This window comes from Leucoraja erinacea, unplaced genomic scaffold (assembly GCF_028641065.1).
Source record: "Leucoraja erinacea ecotype New England unplaced genomic scaffold, Leri_hhj_1 Leri_185S, whole genome shotgun sequence".
NCBI lineage: Eukaryota > Metazoa > Chordata > Chondrichthyes > Rajiformes > Rajidae > Leucoraja > Leucoraja erinaceus.
In genome coordinates, this window is record NW_026576086.1 from 146,333 (window position 1) to 165,000 (window position 18,668).

Here is an 18,668-nt window from a genome sequence, read left to right on the forward strand (position 1 = left end):
ATGAGGTAGAGAGTAGTTCAGCACTGCTCTCATGTTGTGGTAGGATGATTCAGTTGCCTGATAACAGCTGGGAAGAAACTGTCCCTGAATCTGGAGGTGTGCATTTTCACACACCAAAACCTTTTACCTGATGAGAGGAGAATAGGGAGTGGCCAGGATGCGACTTGTCCTTGATTATGCTGCTGGCCTTGCCGAGGCAGTGTGAGGTATAAATGGTGTCAATGGAAGGGAGGTTGGTTTGTGCGCTGGTCTGGGCTGCGTCCACAATTCGCATCCGTGGTACATTGCACCACCAGGAAATGTAATGTACCGGGGCTCTCCGCTCCGGCTGATTAATGTATATGCCTCACCTGTGCGGAGTGAGCGGCTGGCCGTTCTCCAGCTGCTCCCACCACTGCTGGCCACATCCCGGCAGCTCGTTCTGGCCGGTGACTTCAACTGCATCATCGATGTGGCTGGACGATCCGGCAGTGCCGACAACAGGTGCTCTCGGGGCTGCTGTACTTGGCGCAGGTGTGGCCTGTCCCTCCCTCCTACGCCACAGGGATCACCCGGGCCGTCTTCCAGTTCATCTGGGGGTCGAGGATGGACCGGGTGCGATGGGCCACAATGTACAAGTCGGCAGACAACGGGGGTAAAAGCGTGCCCAACGTCGCCCTCATCCTGATGGCCACCTTTGTGTGTGGCTGCATCAGGCGGAGTGTAGAGCCAAGGCACGTGGGCACCAAGTGTCACTACCTGCTGAGGTTCTACCTGTCCCCGGTGTTGCGAAGGATGGGCCTGGCGCAGATGCCACGCAATGTGCCAGTCAGCTGGACATTGCCGCCCCATCTGTCGTTCATGGAAAGGTTCTTCCGGACCAACACCTTTGACCACAAGTCCATCGGGCAGTGGTCAGCACGGAATGTCCTGCAGGCACTGCAGGGAAAGGACTCGATGGATCCGGTGGCGTGGTTCCCAGAGCAGACTGCCCAGCTTGTCTGGCAAAATGCCTCATCGCCAGAACTCACCAACAAGCACCAAGACCTGGCTTGGCTGGCGGTGAGGGGAGCCCTCCCAGTCAGATCCTTCCTGCACCGTCAGAACCTCACTACCAGCTCACGCTGCCCTCGGGACGGCTGCTATGGAGAGGAGACGGTTGCCCACCTCTTTGCAGAGTGTGGATTTGAAAAGCGAGTCTGGAGAGGTTTGCAAGGGTCCCTGTCATGGTTTATTCCGAACAGCTCCGTCACAGAGGACCCTGTGATTTACGGACTGTTCCCAGGGACGCATTCAGAGACTGACATCGAGAGCTGCTGGAGGGTCATCAACTCGGTGAAAGACGCTCTTTGGTCGAGCGTTGTTGACCTCCCAGCGGAGCCAGTTGTCCGTGGGATATGACTGGCCCACTGCAGACTGCAGGAGTATGTGCTGAGGGATGCACTGCAGCTCGGTGCAGTCAACGCCAAGGCTCGGTGGGGGAGGATCAGTCTAGGTTCCTTCCGCTGCTGGACATGGGGGGCAGGGTGTGGTGGAGACGCCCCTCAAAATAAGGGAAGGGATTCCACGCCAGGGGGCCACATGAGTGGCAAGAGTGTGGGGTAAAATTGTGATATTTGGGTAATGTGTGGAAAAAGTATTGAATGTTTTGTTTAGCCTCTGAGAATGTCGGATGAATTTTTTGCTCGGTTCATGTATTTTATATATTTACTACTTGAAGAAAGTCTATTTTGAAATTTAAAAAAGTCTGTGATACATGGCCAGGGTAGCTCAGGAGACAGATTAATCAGCCAGTCATCAACAATAATCAGGCTCTTGAACACTAGACAACACTAAACTCAGCAATGAACATCTATAGACTGTCTTTGGCTGCAATCAGATGTTGCCTGTCCACTGCATCACTCCAGCACTTTGTGTTTGGGAATAAAAGTTAAAACAGGCCCCTTTTGTAAACGTGAATGTACAAACGGGCGTCTGGGGTGAGTGCGGGGAATAGAGGTGTAAGGGTCAAGTCAGGAAAGTTAGGAGGAGAAGGTGGACTCTGATCTATGAACACTAATCACAGTCATGTTCATAAGTAAGGAGTATAATTAGGCCATTCGGCCCATCAAGTCTACTACGCCATTCAATCAAACTCCATTTCCTGCCTTCTCCCCATAACCCCTGACACCCGTACTAATCAAGAATCTATCTATCTGCCTTAAAATATTAATTGAAGGGCTCCAGAGAGTTATGTGGCAATGAATTCCACAGATTGACCACCCTCTGACTATAAAAAATCCTCCTTATCTCCTTCCTGAAGGAACGTTCTTGGCCATGGAACTGCACTGAGGTTACAAAAGACAAGGCTGTGAACTAACAAGGAAACAGAAAGTGGAAATTAGCAACAGAGCCAGCAAGATGGCTGAAGGTCCCACCAACGTCAGACTAGGATCTGTGCGCTACCTGTGCTGTGGCGTGATGAAGTGTCCAGAGTTAGCTTTACATTCCCCCCCCCCCCAACCATCCTGCACGGAGCTTGTGTCCAGGGCAGTTTAAGTTTAGTTTAGTTTGGAGATACAGCGTGGAAACAGGCCCTTCAGCCCACCAAGTCCACACTGACCAGCGCTTGCCCGCACGCTGGTTCTATCCGACACACTTTACTGATAAAATAAGGAAGGACACATTTAGTTTAGTTTAGAGACATAGCTCAGAAACTGGCCCTTCGGCCCACCGAGTCCATGCCCACCAACAATCCCCACACAAAGTATCCCGTGCCAAGTCCTCTGCCTCCCCCTCCCCCTTCCCCCCCCCCCCATCCCCATCCCCCCCCCCCCCCCCACCCTGGGTCCCCTTTTGTTCCACCCCCCCCCCCCATCCCCTCCCCCTCCCCCACGCTGGGTCCCCCTTTGTTCTCCACCCATCCCCCCCCTCCCCCTCCCCCACGCTGGGTCCCCCCCCCCCCCCTCCCCCCCTCCCCACCCCCTCCACCCCCCATCCCCATCCCCTCCCCCTCCCCCACGCTGGGTCCCCCTTTGTTCCCGACGGCTCCCACGTGGCCTGACCTCGATCACCGATGCCCTCAGCATCCGCCGCAACGAGCTCCTCGACGACCACCAGACGATAGAGAAATGAATGAAAAGAAAGAACAATTGATTTTCTGCAGATGAATGGATCAAAGGTTGGCTGCTGCAACTTGATTATTGTTCCATGATTGACTGCGACATGTTTATGGAGGTCACTCCACACCTCCTGTAAAGAACAACATCCACCAGTTCCTCTTCAAGCCATGTTTCAATACTTGTAAGAATTTCATTGTCCTATCTTGGACACATGACAATAAAACTCTCTTGACTTGGCCTTTGTTACTGGGGGCATTGAGTACAAGAGTCAGGATGCAGTTCTGTAAGACTTTGATCAGGCCACATTTATAGTATTGTGTGCAGTTCTGGTTGGCAGCATTACAGGAAGGATGTGGAGATTGGGGAGAGTCCGGATGAGGTTTAACAGAAGGGGGCATGGATTAGAGGGTTTTAGTTGGAAGGAGAGGTTGGATAAACTTGGATTGCTTTCTCTGGAACGTTGAGGATTGTGCGGAGACTTGGTAGAAGTATATAAAATTATGAAAGGCATTAGATAGGGTAGACAGTCAGAACCCTTTTCCCAGTGTGGAAATGTCCAACATTAGAGGGCATAGCTATGTGGTGAGAGGGGGAAAGTTTCATGGAGATGTGTGGGGCACATTTTTTTTGTTACAGAAAGAGTGATGGGGGCTTGCATTCGTTGTTCTACATGGACTCCATGAATACAATCTGTGATCTGTCGTGGACCATCCACATTGATGCAACACTCAAGGAGGCACACCAATGCCTCTACTTCAAGTGGACACTGAAGAAGTTCAGCAAGTCTCCAGTGACTCTTCTACGGATGCACCACAGAAAGCACGCAGTTGGGCTGCATCACAGCTTGGTTTCAGAACAGTTTGGCACAAACTGCAAGAAATAGCAGAGAGTTATAGATGTAGCCCAGTCCGTCACACCAGACAAACCTCACAATTTATTCCATCTTCACTTCACGTTACCTCGGGAAAGCAGCCAACATAATCAAAGACTTGTCCCGCCCAGGTTAATCCAACTTCTCCCATCCGGCACAAGGCACAGAAGCTTGAAAGCGCGCCCACCAGACTCAGGAACCGCTTCTTCCCCTCTGTTATCAGGCTTTGAATGGTCCATCCATAATCTATGGTACTTTTCGATTCACCTCTGCTCCATTGCAGACACTAGACTTTGTCTCTGGAACTGATGCGCTACAATGCCGAGAACTATATTCTGCACTCTGTACCTTCCCCTTTGTTCTACCTGGTGTACTTGAGTTTGGCGTGATTGTATTTATGTATTGTATTATCTGATTGAATTTTAGTTTAGTTAAGAGATACAGCGTGGAAACAGGCCCTTCAGCCCACGAGTTTGCACCAACCAGCGATCCCCACACACTAACACTATCCTACACGCACATTAGGGACAATTTACAATTTTACTGAAGCCAATTAACCTACAAACCTGTACATCTTTGGAGTGTGGGGGAAACCAGAGTTCCTGGAGAAAAAACACACGATCACGAGGAGAACGTACAAACTCCACACAGACAAGCACCTGTAGCCATGATCGAACCCGGCTCTCTGGACGCCGTAAGGCAGCAACTCTACCGCTGAGCCAACGTACCACCCTGTTCTTTGTTGTACTGCTCTATGTTCTAATGCTGACATGCACTGCCCTGAGCACTTGTGCAAAAAGTACGCTGCACTGCTCACAGTTCAGAAGTGAATAGGAAGAGCCGGAGGAAGGAAAATAAGTGGTTAGGGGCAGGGAACTAATATTCTTTTCTCATTCCTAGTGACCATCAGAAAATCCCCCTGCAATAAATGACATTTTCTTTTTTTTCACCGAGCACCATTTTTCATTCAGGGTATTACCCTGGGACTCTTTCGTGAAAATAAGTATTACTTTCTTGGTAGATTTGTGTCAACAAGTTTATTATTAGAGAATCAGGGATTTGTTTTGCAATGGGCACATTTATTTCTGCTGAATGTCTCGAGTCTGAGCTCACCGGTGAACAGTCCTCCGACCACTGGGTGGTGCAGTGGTTCAGCAGGTGGCGCTGTTGTGGGCAGGATTCGATCGGGATATCTGCCGCTGTCTGTGTGGAGTTTGCATGCTCTATCTGTGACCGAACATAGAAGAGAGCAGAAGAGAGAGAGTTTAACATTCTCCCCGTGACCTGCGTGGGTTTTCTCCGAGATCTTCACTTTCCTCCCACACTCCAAAGGCGTACAGGTTTGTCAGTTCATTGGCTTGGTATAAAAAAAAGTAAATTGTCCCTAGTGTGTGTAGATAGTTAATTTTTAGTTTAGTTTAGAGATACAGCACGGAAACAGGCCCTTTGGCCCACCGAGTCCGTGGCGACCAGCGATCCCTGCACACTAACACTATCCTACACACACTAGGGACAATTTACATTAATACCAAGCCAATTAATGTGCGTGGATCGCTGGTCGGCACGAACTCGATGGGCCGAAGGGCCAGATTCTGTGCTGTACTAAACTGAAGTAAAGTAAGTGTTAGTGGATCCAGGAGAGTGAGTGAGTGTGATGGGGCCGGGCAGCGGCTGGGGAGAGGGAAGGCCGTGTATGGCTCCTCTGGTTCAAGCTGTGCTGAAAGTGCTGGGAAAGTTTCCAGGAGATTAAATCATCTTTCGGTTCTGTTGAAAAGCCGTCAACCTGAATCATTAACCGCTTCACACCCGGCCTCACCTGATGTGTCTCTGCAGCATTTTCTGTATTCAATTTGAGTTGCTGCCTCACAGCGCCAGAGACCCGAGTTCCTGACTGTGGGTGCTGTCTGTATGGTGTTTAGTTTAGTTTAGAGATACAGCGTGGAAATGATCCCTCGTGTGTGTGTGTGTGTGTGTGTGTGTGTAGCTTAGTGTTAGTGTGCGGGGATCACTGGTCGCATGGACTCGGTGAGCTGAAGGAAATGTTTATACGCTGTATCACTAAACTAAACTAAAAAATAAACTTTGGTTTAGTTTATTATTGTCACGTTTACCAAGATACAATGTAAACTGTTTTTGTTATTCCATCAGCAGGAAGTCTATATGTGATTACAACCAAGCCGTCAGATGCAGGTACAGGATAAAGGGAATAATGTTTAGTGCAAGATAAAGTCCATTAAAGTCTGACTAAAGATAAGGAAGTTGAGATGTGTTGGACAGAACTACAGATGCTGGTTTAAACTGAAGACAGACACAAATAGCTGGAGTAACTCAGCAGATCAGGCAGCATCTGTGGAGAGAAGGAATGGGTGATGTTTCGGGTGGAGACCCTTCTTCAGACTGAGAGTCAGGGAAGAGGGAAACTGGAGGTATGAAAATGTACAGAAGAAATCAGAGCTGGGACCGTCAGCCAAAGAGCCCACAATGGTCCATTGTTGGCTGTGGAGGGGGTGATAACAAAGGGATACAAACAGTGAAACTAGCAGGATAACTAGGGTGGGGGAGGGATGGAGAGAGAGAGAGGGGATGCAAGGGTTACTTGAAATTAGAGAAATCAATATTCATACCGCTGGTTGTAAGCTGCCCAAGCGAAATATGAGATGCTATTCCTCCAATTTGCGTGTGGCTATTGTCAGTAACTTGTAAACGGATTCACCGTTGAAATATCAATGCATTCACTGTGTTGCAGGGTGACAAGACGGGTGGCTGGGCTGCTCCAATGTGCTTTGCTGCTTTTGTGTTGCAGAACAGGTAAGAATTCATTTCCACTTCTCTGAAAAGGTCCATTAGTTTCATGAACTAAAGCCACTGCCTCACAGCGCCAGAGACCCGGGTTCGACCCTGACCTTGGGTGTTGCCTGTGTGGAGTTTGCACGTTCTCCCTGTGACCATGTGGGTTTTCTCCGGGTGCTCCGGTTTCCTCCCACATCCCAAAGACGTGCGGGTTTGTAGGTTAATTGGCCCTCTGTAAAATTACCCCTAATGTGTACGGAGTGGATGGGAAAGTGGGATAACATGGAACTAGTGTGAATGGGTGATCGATGGTCGGTGTGGGCTCGGTGGACCAAGGGGTTTGATTTCATGTTTAGTTTAGAGATACAGTGTATGTTTTGGCCCACCGAGTCCACACAGACCAGCGATCACCCCGCATACTAGCACCAACCTACATACTAGGGACAATTTACACTTTATAGATGCCAATTAACCTACAAACCTGAATCTTTGGAGTGTGGGAAGAAAACGGAGCACCCGGAGAAAATCCACGTGGTCACGGGGAGAACGTGCAAACTCCGTACAGGCAGCACCCATAGTCAGGACCAGACCTGGGTCTCTGGCGCTGTAAGTCAGCAACTCTACCGCTGCACCACCCTCTGTAACTCTAAAAAGATGCACGGATCACCTCTGTTGTGTCTGAGAAAAGGCAGTTATGCTTCATCTGTCTGTCGACAGCCTGTCCCACACGTACACCAGTGGTGGGGCAACCCCAGCCTGTGGGAAGCACGCCCGGAGAGGACTCAATCCAAGCCTCAGTCATTTCAGCCTTCCTCCATGTGAGTGACAAAGTTATAGTTTCAGATCCCAGTCCACAGGGATTGCCAGTGGCCAGAAGGTTCTCGACTGCGAGTGCCCAGACTTAGTGGCAGCCGTGACTCTAGGACAGACGGACCCGCAATAACCCTGGGAGATGAAGAGGGGGACTTTGAGCTGCAGTGCTGCCATAACACAATAGTTGCGTTCCTTAGAAATATTGTATGTTATACTTTTTCTTCAGAAAAAAGAGGGTGGACCAACGGTAGAGTTACTGCCTCGCAGCGCCAGAGACCCGTGTTCAATCCTGACTATGGGTGCTGTGTGTACGGAGTTTGTATCTTCTCCTCATGACCCGTGTGGCTTTTCTCCGGGTGCTCCGGTTTCCTCCCACACTCCAAAGACATACATGTTAGTAGGTTAATTGGCTTCGGTAACAATTGTAAATTGTCCCTAGTGTATGTAGGATAGTGTTAGTGTGCGGGGATCGCTGGTCGGCGTGGACTCGGTGGGCCAAAGGGCCTGTTTCCGTGCTGTATCTCTAAACTAAACAAAATGTGTAGGAAGGAACTACAGATGCTGGTTTAAGTCGAAGATAGACAAAATGCTGGAGTAACTCAGCGGGACAGGCAGCTTCTCTGGGGAGAAGGAGTGGACGAGACCCGGGCTTATTTTGTCCTTATTTTATCCCCAGTGTCGCCGTCTAGCCTCACAGTGACGGGGATTGTGGGTGAAAGTGCCCTCCTGCCCTGTCTGGACACCAACGTGGGGAAACAAGCCAACAATGATATTCGTGTTTACTGGCAGGTGGCCACTCGGTTAATCCATTCCTTCCATAAGGGCAGAGAGGACAACACATTGGGCCTGGGCACCAGGGCAAGGCTGTTCACCGCAGAGTTCAAACACGGCAACTTCTCCCTTCTTCTCACCGACCTCCGAGTGAGCGACGCAGCCACGTACACATGCCTCATTCAGTTGAAACTCCCCACTGAGGGCAACAGCGTGGTTCTACGAGTTACAGTCACACTACAAATAGCAGGTAAAGATTCATGATCTTTGTTTTTAAGCTTTTCTTTGTAATAACAGCGGTGGTGTCTGGAGAAGGGTCTCACCCATTCCTTCTCTCCAGAGATGCTGCCTGTCCCGCTAAGTTACTCCAGCATTTTATGTCTGTCTTCTGTGTAAACCAGCATCTGCAGTTCCTTCCTACACAATGGTGGTGACAAGTGGAAGTTGTCAAATGTAGCAATGTTACAACATTTTGAGATTTTAAAAATCAAGTCTGCAATTTATCCCATCAGATAAAGCATAAAAAGAAGTTTAATTTGACACCTAATTCACTTTCATATCTTCAGTATTAAAAAAGATATGGCCATTTTCATACTCGGAAGTTAGCATCTTGTTCCCTATTGCTTTTTCATTGACTTAACACAAAAGCTGTGATTGAGTACAGTCAAAAGCCCATAACTTTCTTAAAAATTAAGAGAACTGAAATACATTTTCAGTTATTATAGATTGAAGCATTCTGAAACAAATATGAAACAATCTTACTTGGATGACCTGAAATTAAAGCATATAATTAGTTAGTTACCTAATTGCAGCTAATTACAAAATTCAATTACTAGATCTCAACATCTATCCATTTCTTTAAAAAAAATTAACATTTTTAAATAGTCTGTGTCCAAATAACATTCACACAAGAATTCACAATATAACATGATTTTTAAATCTCATTGTCATGAATTTATAGGCCAAATGGAAGGAATTTAGTGTTTAATTCCCGTAAATTAATGGCCATTTAAATCATCTTGTGAGTGGGATTTTGTGGAATGCGATTGATTGGAACGTTGCGGTTTGCTGTGAATTTAAACCCCATATCGGCAGGAAAAACACTGCCGGTTAGTATGGGGCCTAAATCACCTTTTCGCAACGTAAAATTTGGATTAAGGTCATCCTAAGAAGCACGTTTATATGTAAAATAAACGGCTTACCTTTAACTGTCCCGTATGGGAGATCCGTCCCGTTGTCGGCGTTGACAGCATTAGAAATGGATTTTTATTTTACTACAGCGTTGAAATTGTCCCGCGGTTTATATAAAAAATTCACAGAACGGCAGTCGGATTTAACTTGCAGCCCGAGAAAATATATCTCAGACAGGCAGGAGAAAACGGCATTTTAACCCCGCCCTCCCCCCTCAAAGGCGCCAAAGTCGCGCACACGGCCAGTGGCAGAACTGCAGCGCCGCTGAAGGTAAGTTTTGTAACATACCTATAAAATGTAAGCATACTTAGGAAATTTAGTTTAGTTTAGTGATACAGCTTGGAAACAGGCCCTTTGGCCCACCGAGTCCATGCCGACCAGCAATCCCCGCACAATAATACTAGGGACAATTTCACATTTATACCAAGCCCATTAACCTACAAACCTGTACAACTTTGGAATGTGGGAGGAAACCGGAGATTCCAGAGAAATCCCACGCAGGTCACGGGGAGAACGTACAAACTCCGTACAGACAGTGACCGTAGTCAGGATCGAACCTGGGTCTCTGGCGCTGTGAGACAGCAACTCTACCGCTGCGCCACCGTGCTGCCCAATGGACTTGTTCCTTCTATATTACTCGTAATGGTTGTGACCGACTCGTTTCCCTGATCGTTGCTCCGTACACTCAAGATCGTCATCGTCTGCAGATATTCTTCAGGACCCAGCAGTAGCTGATAGGTGGAACATAGAACAGTACAGCACAGGAACGGACCTTTCGGCCCAGCAAACATGATACCCAGCTAAACTAATCTCATCTGCCTGCACTTGATCCACATCGATCTAATCCCTGCACTACCATGTCAAACACCACTGTCGTATCTGCCTCCACCACCACCCCTGGCAGCGTGTTCCAGGCACCCACCACCCTGTGTCTGTGTGACACAACTTGCCCCGCACATCTCCTTTAAACTTTGCCCCTCTCACCTGAAAGCTACGCCATCTAGTCTTTGACATTCCCTCACTGGGGGATAAAGGGTCTGACTGTCAACACTAAAGCTTTTGGAATGTTATTTACTTCCTAACAGATCTCCAATCTGTCTCTGACGCTCCAGAGACAAAAAAACCATGTCATGAACAATCTTCTCTCTTCACCAATTTAAAAATGGCACCGATTTGGACTGGCTGGTCTTTGTTTGCAGTGTGGAAGAGAATATAGATGATCAAGTGTGTAGATGGAACCAAAATTGTAGGTGTGGTGGACAGTGAGGAAGGTAGTTTATAGTTGCACCAGGGTCAAGTTCAACTGGGGAAATGGGCAAGCGAATGGCAGAGCTCTCTACAGAACTCTTTTCCTTGTACCTCAGTACACGTGACAATAAACTAAACTCAAACTCAGCTGCAATTTAATTCAATGGAATGCAACATTTTGTACATTTAACCCAAAGCTACGCCAGCAGGTACACAGTGAATGAAAGGGAGATTCTTAGAACTGAGAGACCGTGGGATACAAGTACATAAAGATAGACACACAATCCCTCTGATTCCTCCTGACACTGATTCCTCCTGCTAGTTTGTGTCTATCTTTGGTTTAAACCAAAGCTCTGTGATGAACAGCCTTAGGGAGGAGGACGGCTCGGTAACATCCTTGCAGACGGACATGCTGAGGATCTGCAAAACCTTTTAAACAGATTTGTGCACCAGAAAGGCCACGGACAGCACCACCGCCTCCCAGAATTTCCTGTCCTCCATCACGGAGGTCTTGGAGGACAGCAAGCGGGAGAGTCTGGACCAACCACTGACCCTAGAGGAGCTGACTGGCTCCATCCGTTCCTTTGACGAGTAAAACTCCTGGAAATGATGGCTTACCGGCCGAGTTGTATTCGGCTCTGTGGGACTGGGTGGGCCCGGACCTGCTGGAAATGTACAACGACATGCTTCTAGCCGGCAGCATGTCAGACTCCATGAGGAAGGGCAGCATCACCCTAATCTACAAGCAGAAGGGGGAGATGAAGGATATAAAGAATTGGAGACCCATCTCTGTCACGATTTATTCTGAACAGCTCCGTCACAGAGGACTCTGTGATTTACGGACTGTTCCCAGGGACACATTCAGAGACTGACATCGAGTGCTGCTGGAAGGTCATCAACTCGGTGAAAGACGCTCTTTGGTCTGCCCGAGCGTTGTTGACCACCCAGCAGAGCGAGATGTCCGTCGGGGAATGTTGCCGACTGGCCCGCTGCAGACTGCAGGGGTACGTGCTAAGGGACGCACTGAAGCTCGGTGCAGCCAACGCCAAGGCTCGGTGGGGGAGGACCACAGTCTAGGGTCCTTCTGCTGCTGGACATGGGGGGCAGGGTGTGGTGGAGACTCCCCTTAAAATAAGGGAAGGGATTCCATGCAAGTGGGCCACATGAGTGGCAAGGGTGTGGGGTAAAATTGTGTGATTTGTGTAAACAGTATTGAATGTATGTATAGCCTCCGAGAATGTTGGATGGAGACTTGTAAGGATCATGTGTTAGATATATTTATTTCTCGAAGAAAGTATATTTTGAAATGTAAAATAAAAGTGTGTCGAGGAACAGTGAAAAGCTTTTGTTGGGTGCTAGCCAGTCAGCGCTGTCTTGTTAATGTTAACGCTGCTGTTCCATTCCAGCCCACTTTGCCAAGCCGACCCTGAGTACGCATCTGTCGGAGGAACAGCAAGGTGCAGGAGGGGTGCTGAGGCTGACCTGCTCCTCCTGGGGAGGGTATCCAGCCCCAGCGGTGGGCTGGACCTGCGGGTCCCTGAACCTAGATCCGAACAGCACGGCCACAACCCACACCGACTGCTCCCCGCAGAGACTGTGCAACGTAACCTCGTTCCTGTGGGTGTCTGCTGGAGTACACTGCATCACCTGTAGCATTCACAACACCAGGCTGAAGGAGAAACAAACTGAAACCTTTACCGCAAGTAAGTGGGAAAAAACATCTCTCTCCTTGAAAAACGCCCTCAATATAGACAACAAACGTTTAAAGTCAAGTTGACTTTACTGGACTTTATCTTGCACTAAAGGTTATTCCCTTTATCCTGTATCCGTACATTGTAATCATGTAGAGGAAGGAACTGCAGATGCTGGTTTACACTGAAGATAGACACAAATTCAAGATTCAAGAGAGTTTATTGTCATGTGTCCCAGATAGGACAATGAAATTCTTGCTTTGCTTCAGCACAACAGAATATAGAAGGCATGAATACTGACCAGATCAGTGTGTACATATACCATTGTATGAATATATACACACATGAATAAATAAAACAGATAAAGTGCAAATAAACAGATAATGGGCTATTAATGTTCAGAGTTTTGTTTGAGTTGAGTTCAATAGCCTGATGGCTGTGGGGAAGTAGCTGTTTCTGAACCTGGACGTTGCAGTCTTCAGGCTCCTGTACCTTCTACCTGAAGGTAGCGGGGAGATGAGTGTGTGGCCAGGATGATGTGGGTCCTTGATGATACTGCCAGCCTTTTTGGGGCAGCGACTGCGATAGATCCCCTCGATGGTAGGGAGGTCAGAGCCGATGATGGACTGGGCAGTGTTTACTGCTTTTCCGCTCCTGGGCGCTCCAGTTGCCAGACCAAGCCACGATGCAACCGGTCAGCATGCTCTCTACTGTGCACCTGTACAAGTTAGAGAGAGTCCTCCTTGACAAACCGACTCTCCATAATCTTCTCAGGAAGTAGAGGCGCTGATGAGCTTTCTTTATAATAGCATCAGTGTTCTCGGACCAGGAGAGATCTTCAGAGATGTGCACGCCCAGGAATTTGAAGCTCTCGACCCTTTCCACCAATATAAACGTGACTGTGGGTCCCCATCCTACCCCTTCCAAAGTCCACAATCAGTTCCTTGGTTTTGCTGGTGTTGAGGGCCATGAGATTGTGCTGGCACCATTTGGTCAGTCGGTCGATCTCACTTCTATACTCTGACTCGTCCCCATCAGTGATACGTCCCACAACAGTGGTGTCGTCAGCGAACTTGATGATGGAGTTCGCACTTTGACCGGCTACGCAGTCATGAGTAATTGCTGGAGTAACTCAGCGGATCAGGCAGCATCTCTGGAGAATGGGGACAGGTGACGTTTTGGATTGAGAGATTTCTTCCATTGTAATCATGTATAGTCTTTCCGCTGGCTGGATAGCACGCAACAAAAACAGCTTTCCAATGTACCTCGATACACGTGACAATAAACTAAACTAAACTAAACTAAATGTCTCTTGGCTATTCAACCTGAAACGTTGAATACTTCTCTTCCCATAGATGCTGCCTGACCTGCTAAGTATTTTCTATTTGTTATTTCTGGGATCCATAGAATAAAAAAACTTGTATTGTCTTTCACTGAGATGACGGTTCCGTTCTGTCATAATTCTTTGATTTGTTGAGCTCCTATTTCACGCCCCATAACTATGCCATCACCGGCTGTAGCTGGTGGCAAAGTTATAGAAGATGTCAGGGGTTATGGGGAGAAGGCAGGAGAATGGGTTTAGGAGGGAGAGATAGATCAGCCATGATTGAGTGGCGGAGTAGACTTGATGGGCCGAATGGCCTCATTCTGCTCCTATCACTTATGAACTTATGAAGATCCAGCACAGAACAGGCCCTTCGGCCCACAATGTCTGTGCCAAGCATGATGCAAAGTAAAACCGATCTCCCCTGCCTTCTCATGATCCATATCCCTCCGTTCCCTGCATATCCCTGTGCCTAACTAAAAGCCTCTTAAACACCACTATCGTATCAGCCTCCACCACCACCCCTGGCAGCACATTCCAGACGCCCACCACACTCTGTAAAAAACTGACCTCTCACTTCTCCTTTAAACTTTCCCCCTCTCACCTATTTTGGGCAATCAAGGGTAGTAAAACAATTGGAAGTAGTGAAAGGGCCATTGAGAATTTAAAATGGCATTCAGCGCAGTTGTGAAACACCGGGGTGGCACGGTGGCGCAGCGGTAGAGTTGCTGCCTCACAGCGCCAGAGACCCGGGGACGATCCTGACTACGAGTGCTGTCTGTACGGAGTTTGTACGTTCTCCCTGTGACCTGTGTTGGCTTTCTCCGGGATCCCCAGTTTCCTCCTACACTCCAAAGACGTACAGGTTTGTAGGCTAAATGGCTTGGTATAATTGTAAATTGTCCCTAGTGTGTTAGTGTGCGGGGATCGCTGGTCGGCGTGGACTCGGTGGGCCAAAGGGCCTGTTTCCGCGCTGTATCTCTAAACTAAAAAAAATGTGTAGGAAGGAACTGCAGATGCTGGTTTAAGCCGAAGATAGACAAAATGCTGGAGTAACTCAGCGGGACAGGCAGCTTCTCTGGGGAGAAGGAGTGGACGAGACCCGGGATTATTTTGTCCTTATTTTATCCCCAGTGTCGCCGTCTAGCCTCACAGTGACGGGGATTGTGGGTGAAAGTGCCCTCCTGCCCTGTCTGGACACCAACGTGGGGAAACAAGCCAACAATGATATTCGTGTTTACTGGCAGGTGGCCACCCGGTTAATCCATTCCTTCCATAAGGGCAGAGAGGACAACACATTGGGCCTGGGCACCAGGGCAAGGCTGTTCACCGCAGAGTTCAAACATGGCAACTTCTCCCTTCTTCTCACCGACCTCCGAGTGAGCGACGCAGCCACGTACACATGCCTCATTCAGTTGAAACTCCCCACTGAGGGCAACAGCGTGGTTCTACGAGTTACAGTCACACTACAAATAGCAGGTAAAGATTCATGATCTTTGTTTTTAAGCTTTTCTTTGTAATAACAGCGGTGGTGTCTGGAGAAGGGTCTCACCCATTCCTTCTCTCCAGAGATGCTGCCTGTCCCGCTGAGTTACACCAGCATATTGTGTCTGTCTTCTGTGTAAACCAGCATCTGCAGTTCCTTCCTACACAATGGTGGTGACAAGTGGGAGTTGTCAAATGTAAGCATACTTAGGAAATTTAGTTCAGTTTAGGTTAGTTTAGTGATACAGCTTGATATACCACAGTTGTGAAACACCGGGGTGGCACGGTGGCGCTGTACCGTTCTGTGTGTGAAGGAACTGCAGATGCTGGTTTACACCGAAGATAGACGCAAAACACTGGAGTAACTCAGCGGGACAGTCAGTATCTCTGGAGAGAAGGAATGGGTGAAGTTTTAGGTCGAGGTCCTTTTCGAAACCTGATCTGAAGAAAGGCCTCGACCTGAAACGGCACCCATTCCTTCTCTCCAGAGATGCTGCCTGTCCCGCTGAGTTACTCCAGCACTTTGTGTCTATTTCTGTACTGTTCTATGTTCTATATGAGAACTTTCCAGGTACACCGGCCTTCACCAGATGTTGCACAGTGTCTTGTACGTGGGTCCCTGCATAAATTTATCATTCACTGATCATTCCCACTGCCCAGTTTGACCTTAAATACAAGTTAAATTTTCATCAACTATCTGCCTTCACCACCACTCCAGGCAGCACGTTCTATTGGGTGGCATGGTGGCTCAGTGGTAGAGTTGCTGGCTTACATCGCTTACAGAGATCCGGGTTCGATCCTGACTACGGGTCCTGTCTGTACGGTGTTTGTACGTTCTGTGTGTGTGACCGCGCGGTTTTTTGTTTCCGGATTTCCCGTTTTCCTCCCACACGTACAGGTTAATTGGCTTGGTATAAATGTAAATTGTTCCTAGTGTGGGATAGTGCTAATGTGTGGGGATCGCTGGTCGGTGCAGACTCGGTGGGCCCAAGGGCCTGTTTCCGCACTGTATCTCTAAAGCTCTAAACTACAATATATTCCTCATACCTCCAAGGATTCTGTGGAAAATTGCATGAAAGTTTTTTTGGTTTCTGATTTTTAATATTTACATCAATATTGAGTGGATGTTTCTGTGTCGGTGTCTTTCCCGCTAGAGAATACGAAGGGAATGGTTGTGTCGAAGAGAGCCAAACGTTTCTGGTGGGTTGAGCTGATCGCCATCGCTGCTATGATAGTGCTGCTGCTGCTCTGCCTCTCTCTACGAAATGTCTTACTAAATGGTGAGTGTTTTAAACTCTATAATTTAGCGAAATTAGACATAAGAGCAGGCTAGAAGGTTAGACTTGGTAGACACAAAATTCTGGAGTAATGCTGGACTCCATCATCTTCAGTGTAAACCGCATCTGCACATCCTTGAGATAGACACAAAATGCTGGAGTGGACTTCCGGGTTGAACATAGAATGAACAGCTGTGTGTGAGCGTGGCTCCCAAATTCTGCTCGTTTATCTTTGTTATATTTTTGAGATAAGCCACTATTAAACACTATGAAGGACTCGAGGCAGTATTAAGCACCTGATACAATAAGTAAAATGAGCCGTTGAGCTAAAACTGGAGGAAAAGACGGCAAAATCTCAAGCAAGAGTGCTGCAGCTTTGGCACCGCTGCCTGAATCTGGCCTTGAACTACCAGAGGATCTCGAGAGGCTTCGTTCAGCACTCCTTGCCGATATGACACAAGCGGTTAACTCTGTCCTAAAAAGAGAACTTGAAGTGGCTTTGTCGCCGGTGAACACCAGTCTGGAGCAAGTTAAATCCTATTACGAAATGCATGATGAACACATTCGCGAGGTTGAAGACGGCCTGAATGACCACAGTGAGACTGGTGAGCGCTGAAACTGCCATAGGTACAACGGAGTGAAAATGCGCTTCTGAAAGTGAAGCTAGATGACCTCAAGAACCGCTCGCGGAGATCCAACCAAAAAGTTGGAAGGTTCGGACCCTGTTAAATTTATGACTGAGTTTTTTGGAGAAGTGCTGGGGGCTGATTTCTTCCCAAGACCTTTTATGCATTCGCATGCCCACCGAATTGGACCAACACTAACGAACGTCCCGAATATCAAGCCATCTAAGCCAAGAATGTTCCTGGTTCTCTTTCATTACTTCCAGGATCAATATCGTATCATCACCAAACGGAGGCAGGAACTGTCCTTCCCAGGGCACTGGGTGTTTTTTCATGAGGATTTCAGCGCGGAGCTGGGGAGAAAACGTGCAACTTTTAGTGAAATAAAATCCCTGCTCTACGAGAAAGGGGTTTGGTTTTGCCTCCTGTATCCTGCCCGGCTCCAGGTCACTCATGAAGGTAAAAAGCACTACTTCGATACACAAGAGGCTGCCAAAATGTTTAATTACTCGCGCTGGGGAGGTGACGGCCGTGAAGAACAATGACCTTTTAGGATATCCACGCGGCATTGGCACGGCCTCCTGCGGCAGTAAACTGGTCATCTTTGTAAGATTTGTTCATTCTTCAGTTTAATTTGTGGAACTCGACTGAGCTGAACTGCCATGCTACAGAATTTGAGTAGTGAGTTGAGGACTTTTAAATTGCTCTCTGGGATACAATTTTTTACTTCCTTCTTTCTCGTAATGCTTTGCTTGTCCGGGGTTATATTTAGGCTATATATCTTAAAAGTAGAACAAACGACTGTACAACTTTCAAAGAAGGGAGCCACCCTCAATTGGATCTAAAATTTTAGTTAGGGAACACTTTGGAAGTTTTTTGTTTTGTAATGCCTGCGATTGTCCTCAGTTGGGGAAGAAGATCTAGGTTTTTGGGGGTTAAATGTTTTTTTTGATATTGTAAGGGGGATGAGGGAAAGGTTTTGGGGTAATGGCAGCTTATTCTTTGATAGTTACAAATGCGCTCGACTTTCTTTTTTCTTTTTTTTCCCCATTGTGGGCTCTCACATGCAACCTTTGCGTTGTTTTGGATGGCAGACCCTGTATGTATTTTTGAAACGTATATTTTGAAATATGGCTAATGGTGATATTGATGGAGACTGTGAGGTTTATATCTTGGAATGTAAAGGGGCTTAATGGTCCTGTTAAAAGCTAAAGTTTTTTCTCATCTGAAACAACTAAAAACAGATATACTACTTCTACAAGAAACTCGCTTAAGACTGGAAGATCATAATAGACTGTGTAAAACGTGGGTTAGTCAGATCTTTCACTCCAGATTTAATAGCAGGTCCAGGGGTGTGGCAATATTAATCATCAAAAGAATACAGTTTACACCGTCCGACATAGTCAGTGACCCTAATGGCCGGTTTATTATAGTTTCCGGGTGTCTTTTTCAAAAACCTGTCGTCTTAGTGAATGTTTATGCCACTAATTGGGATGATGTTCAC

The 18,668-nt window shown here is 47.6% G+C and overlaps 1 protein-coding gene across 2 annotated transcripts in view; it reads left to right on the top strand.

The window, feature by feature from the left end:
• The window catches only part of LOC129716200 (CD276 antigen-like), a 45,773-nt gene extending 28,538 nt beyond the window's left edge, over positions 1 to 17,235 (top strand). Inside the window, exons 2-6 of one of the 2 annotated variants that reach the window (XM_055666072.1) lie at positions 6,698 to 6,759; positions 8,231 to 8,575; positions 12,171 to 12,467; positions 14,914 to 15,258; positions 16,419 to 17,235. In XM_055666072.1, coding sequence (XP_055522047.1) covers positions 6,698 to 6,759; positions 8,231 to 8,575; positions 12,171 to 12,467; positions 14,914 to 15,258; positions 16,419 to 16,597 — 1,228 coding nt within the window. In that variant the 3' untranslated portion in view covers positions 16,598 to 17,235. Of the gene's footprint in view, positions 1 to 6,697; positions 6,760 to 8,230; positions 8,576 to 12,170; positions 12,468 to 14,913; positions 16,086 to 16,418 lie in introns of those variants that run through there. The other variant, XM_055666073.1, reaches the window with a different exon arrangement.
• The last annotated feature ends 1,433 nt before the right edge of the window (positions 17,236 to 18,668 follow it).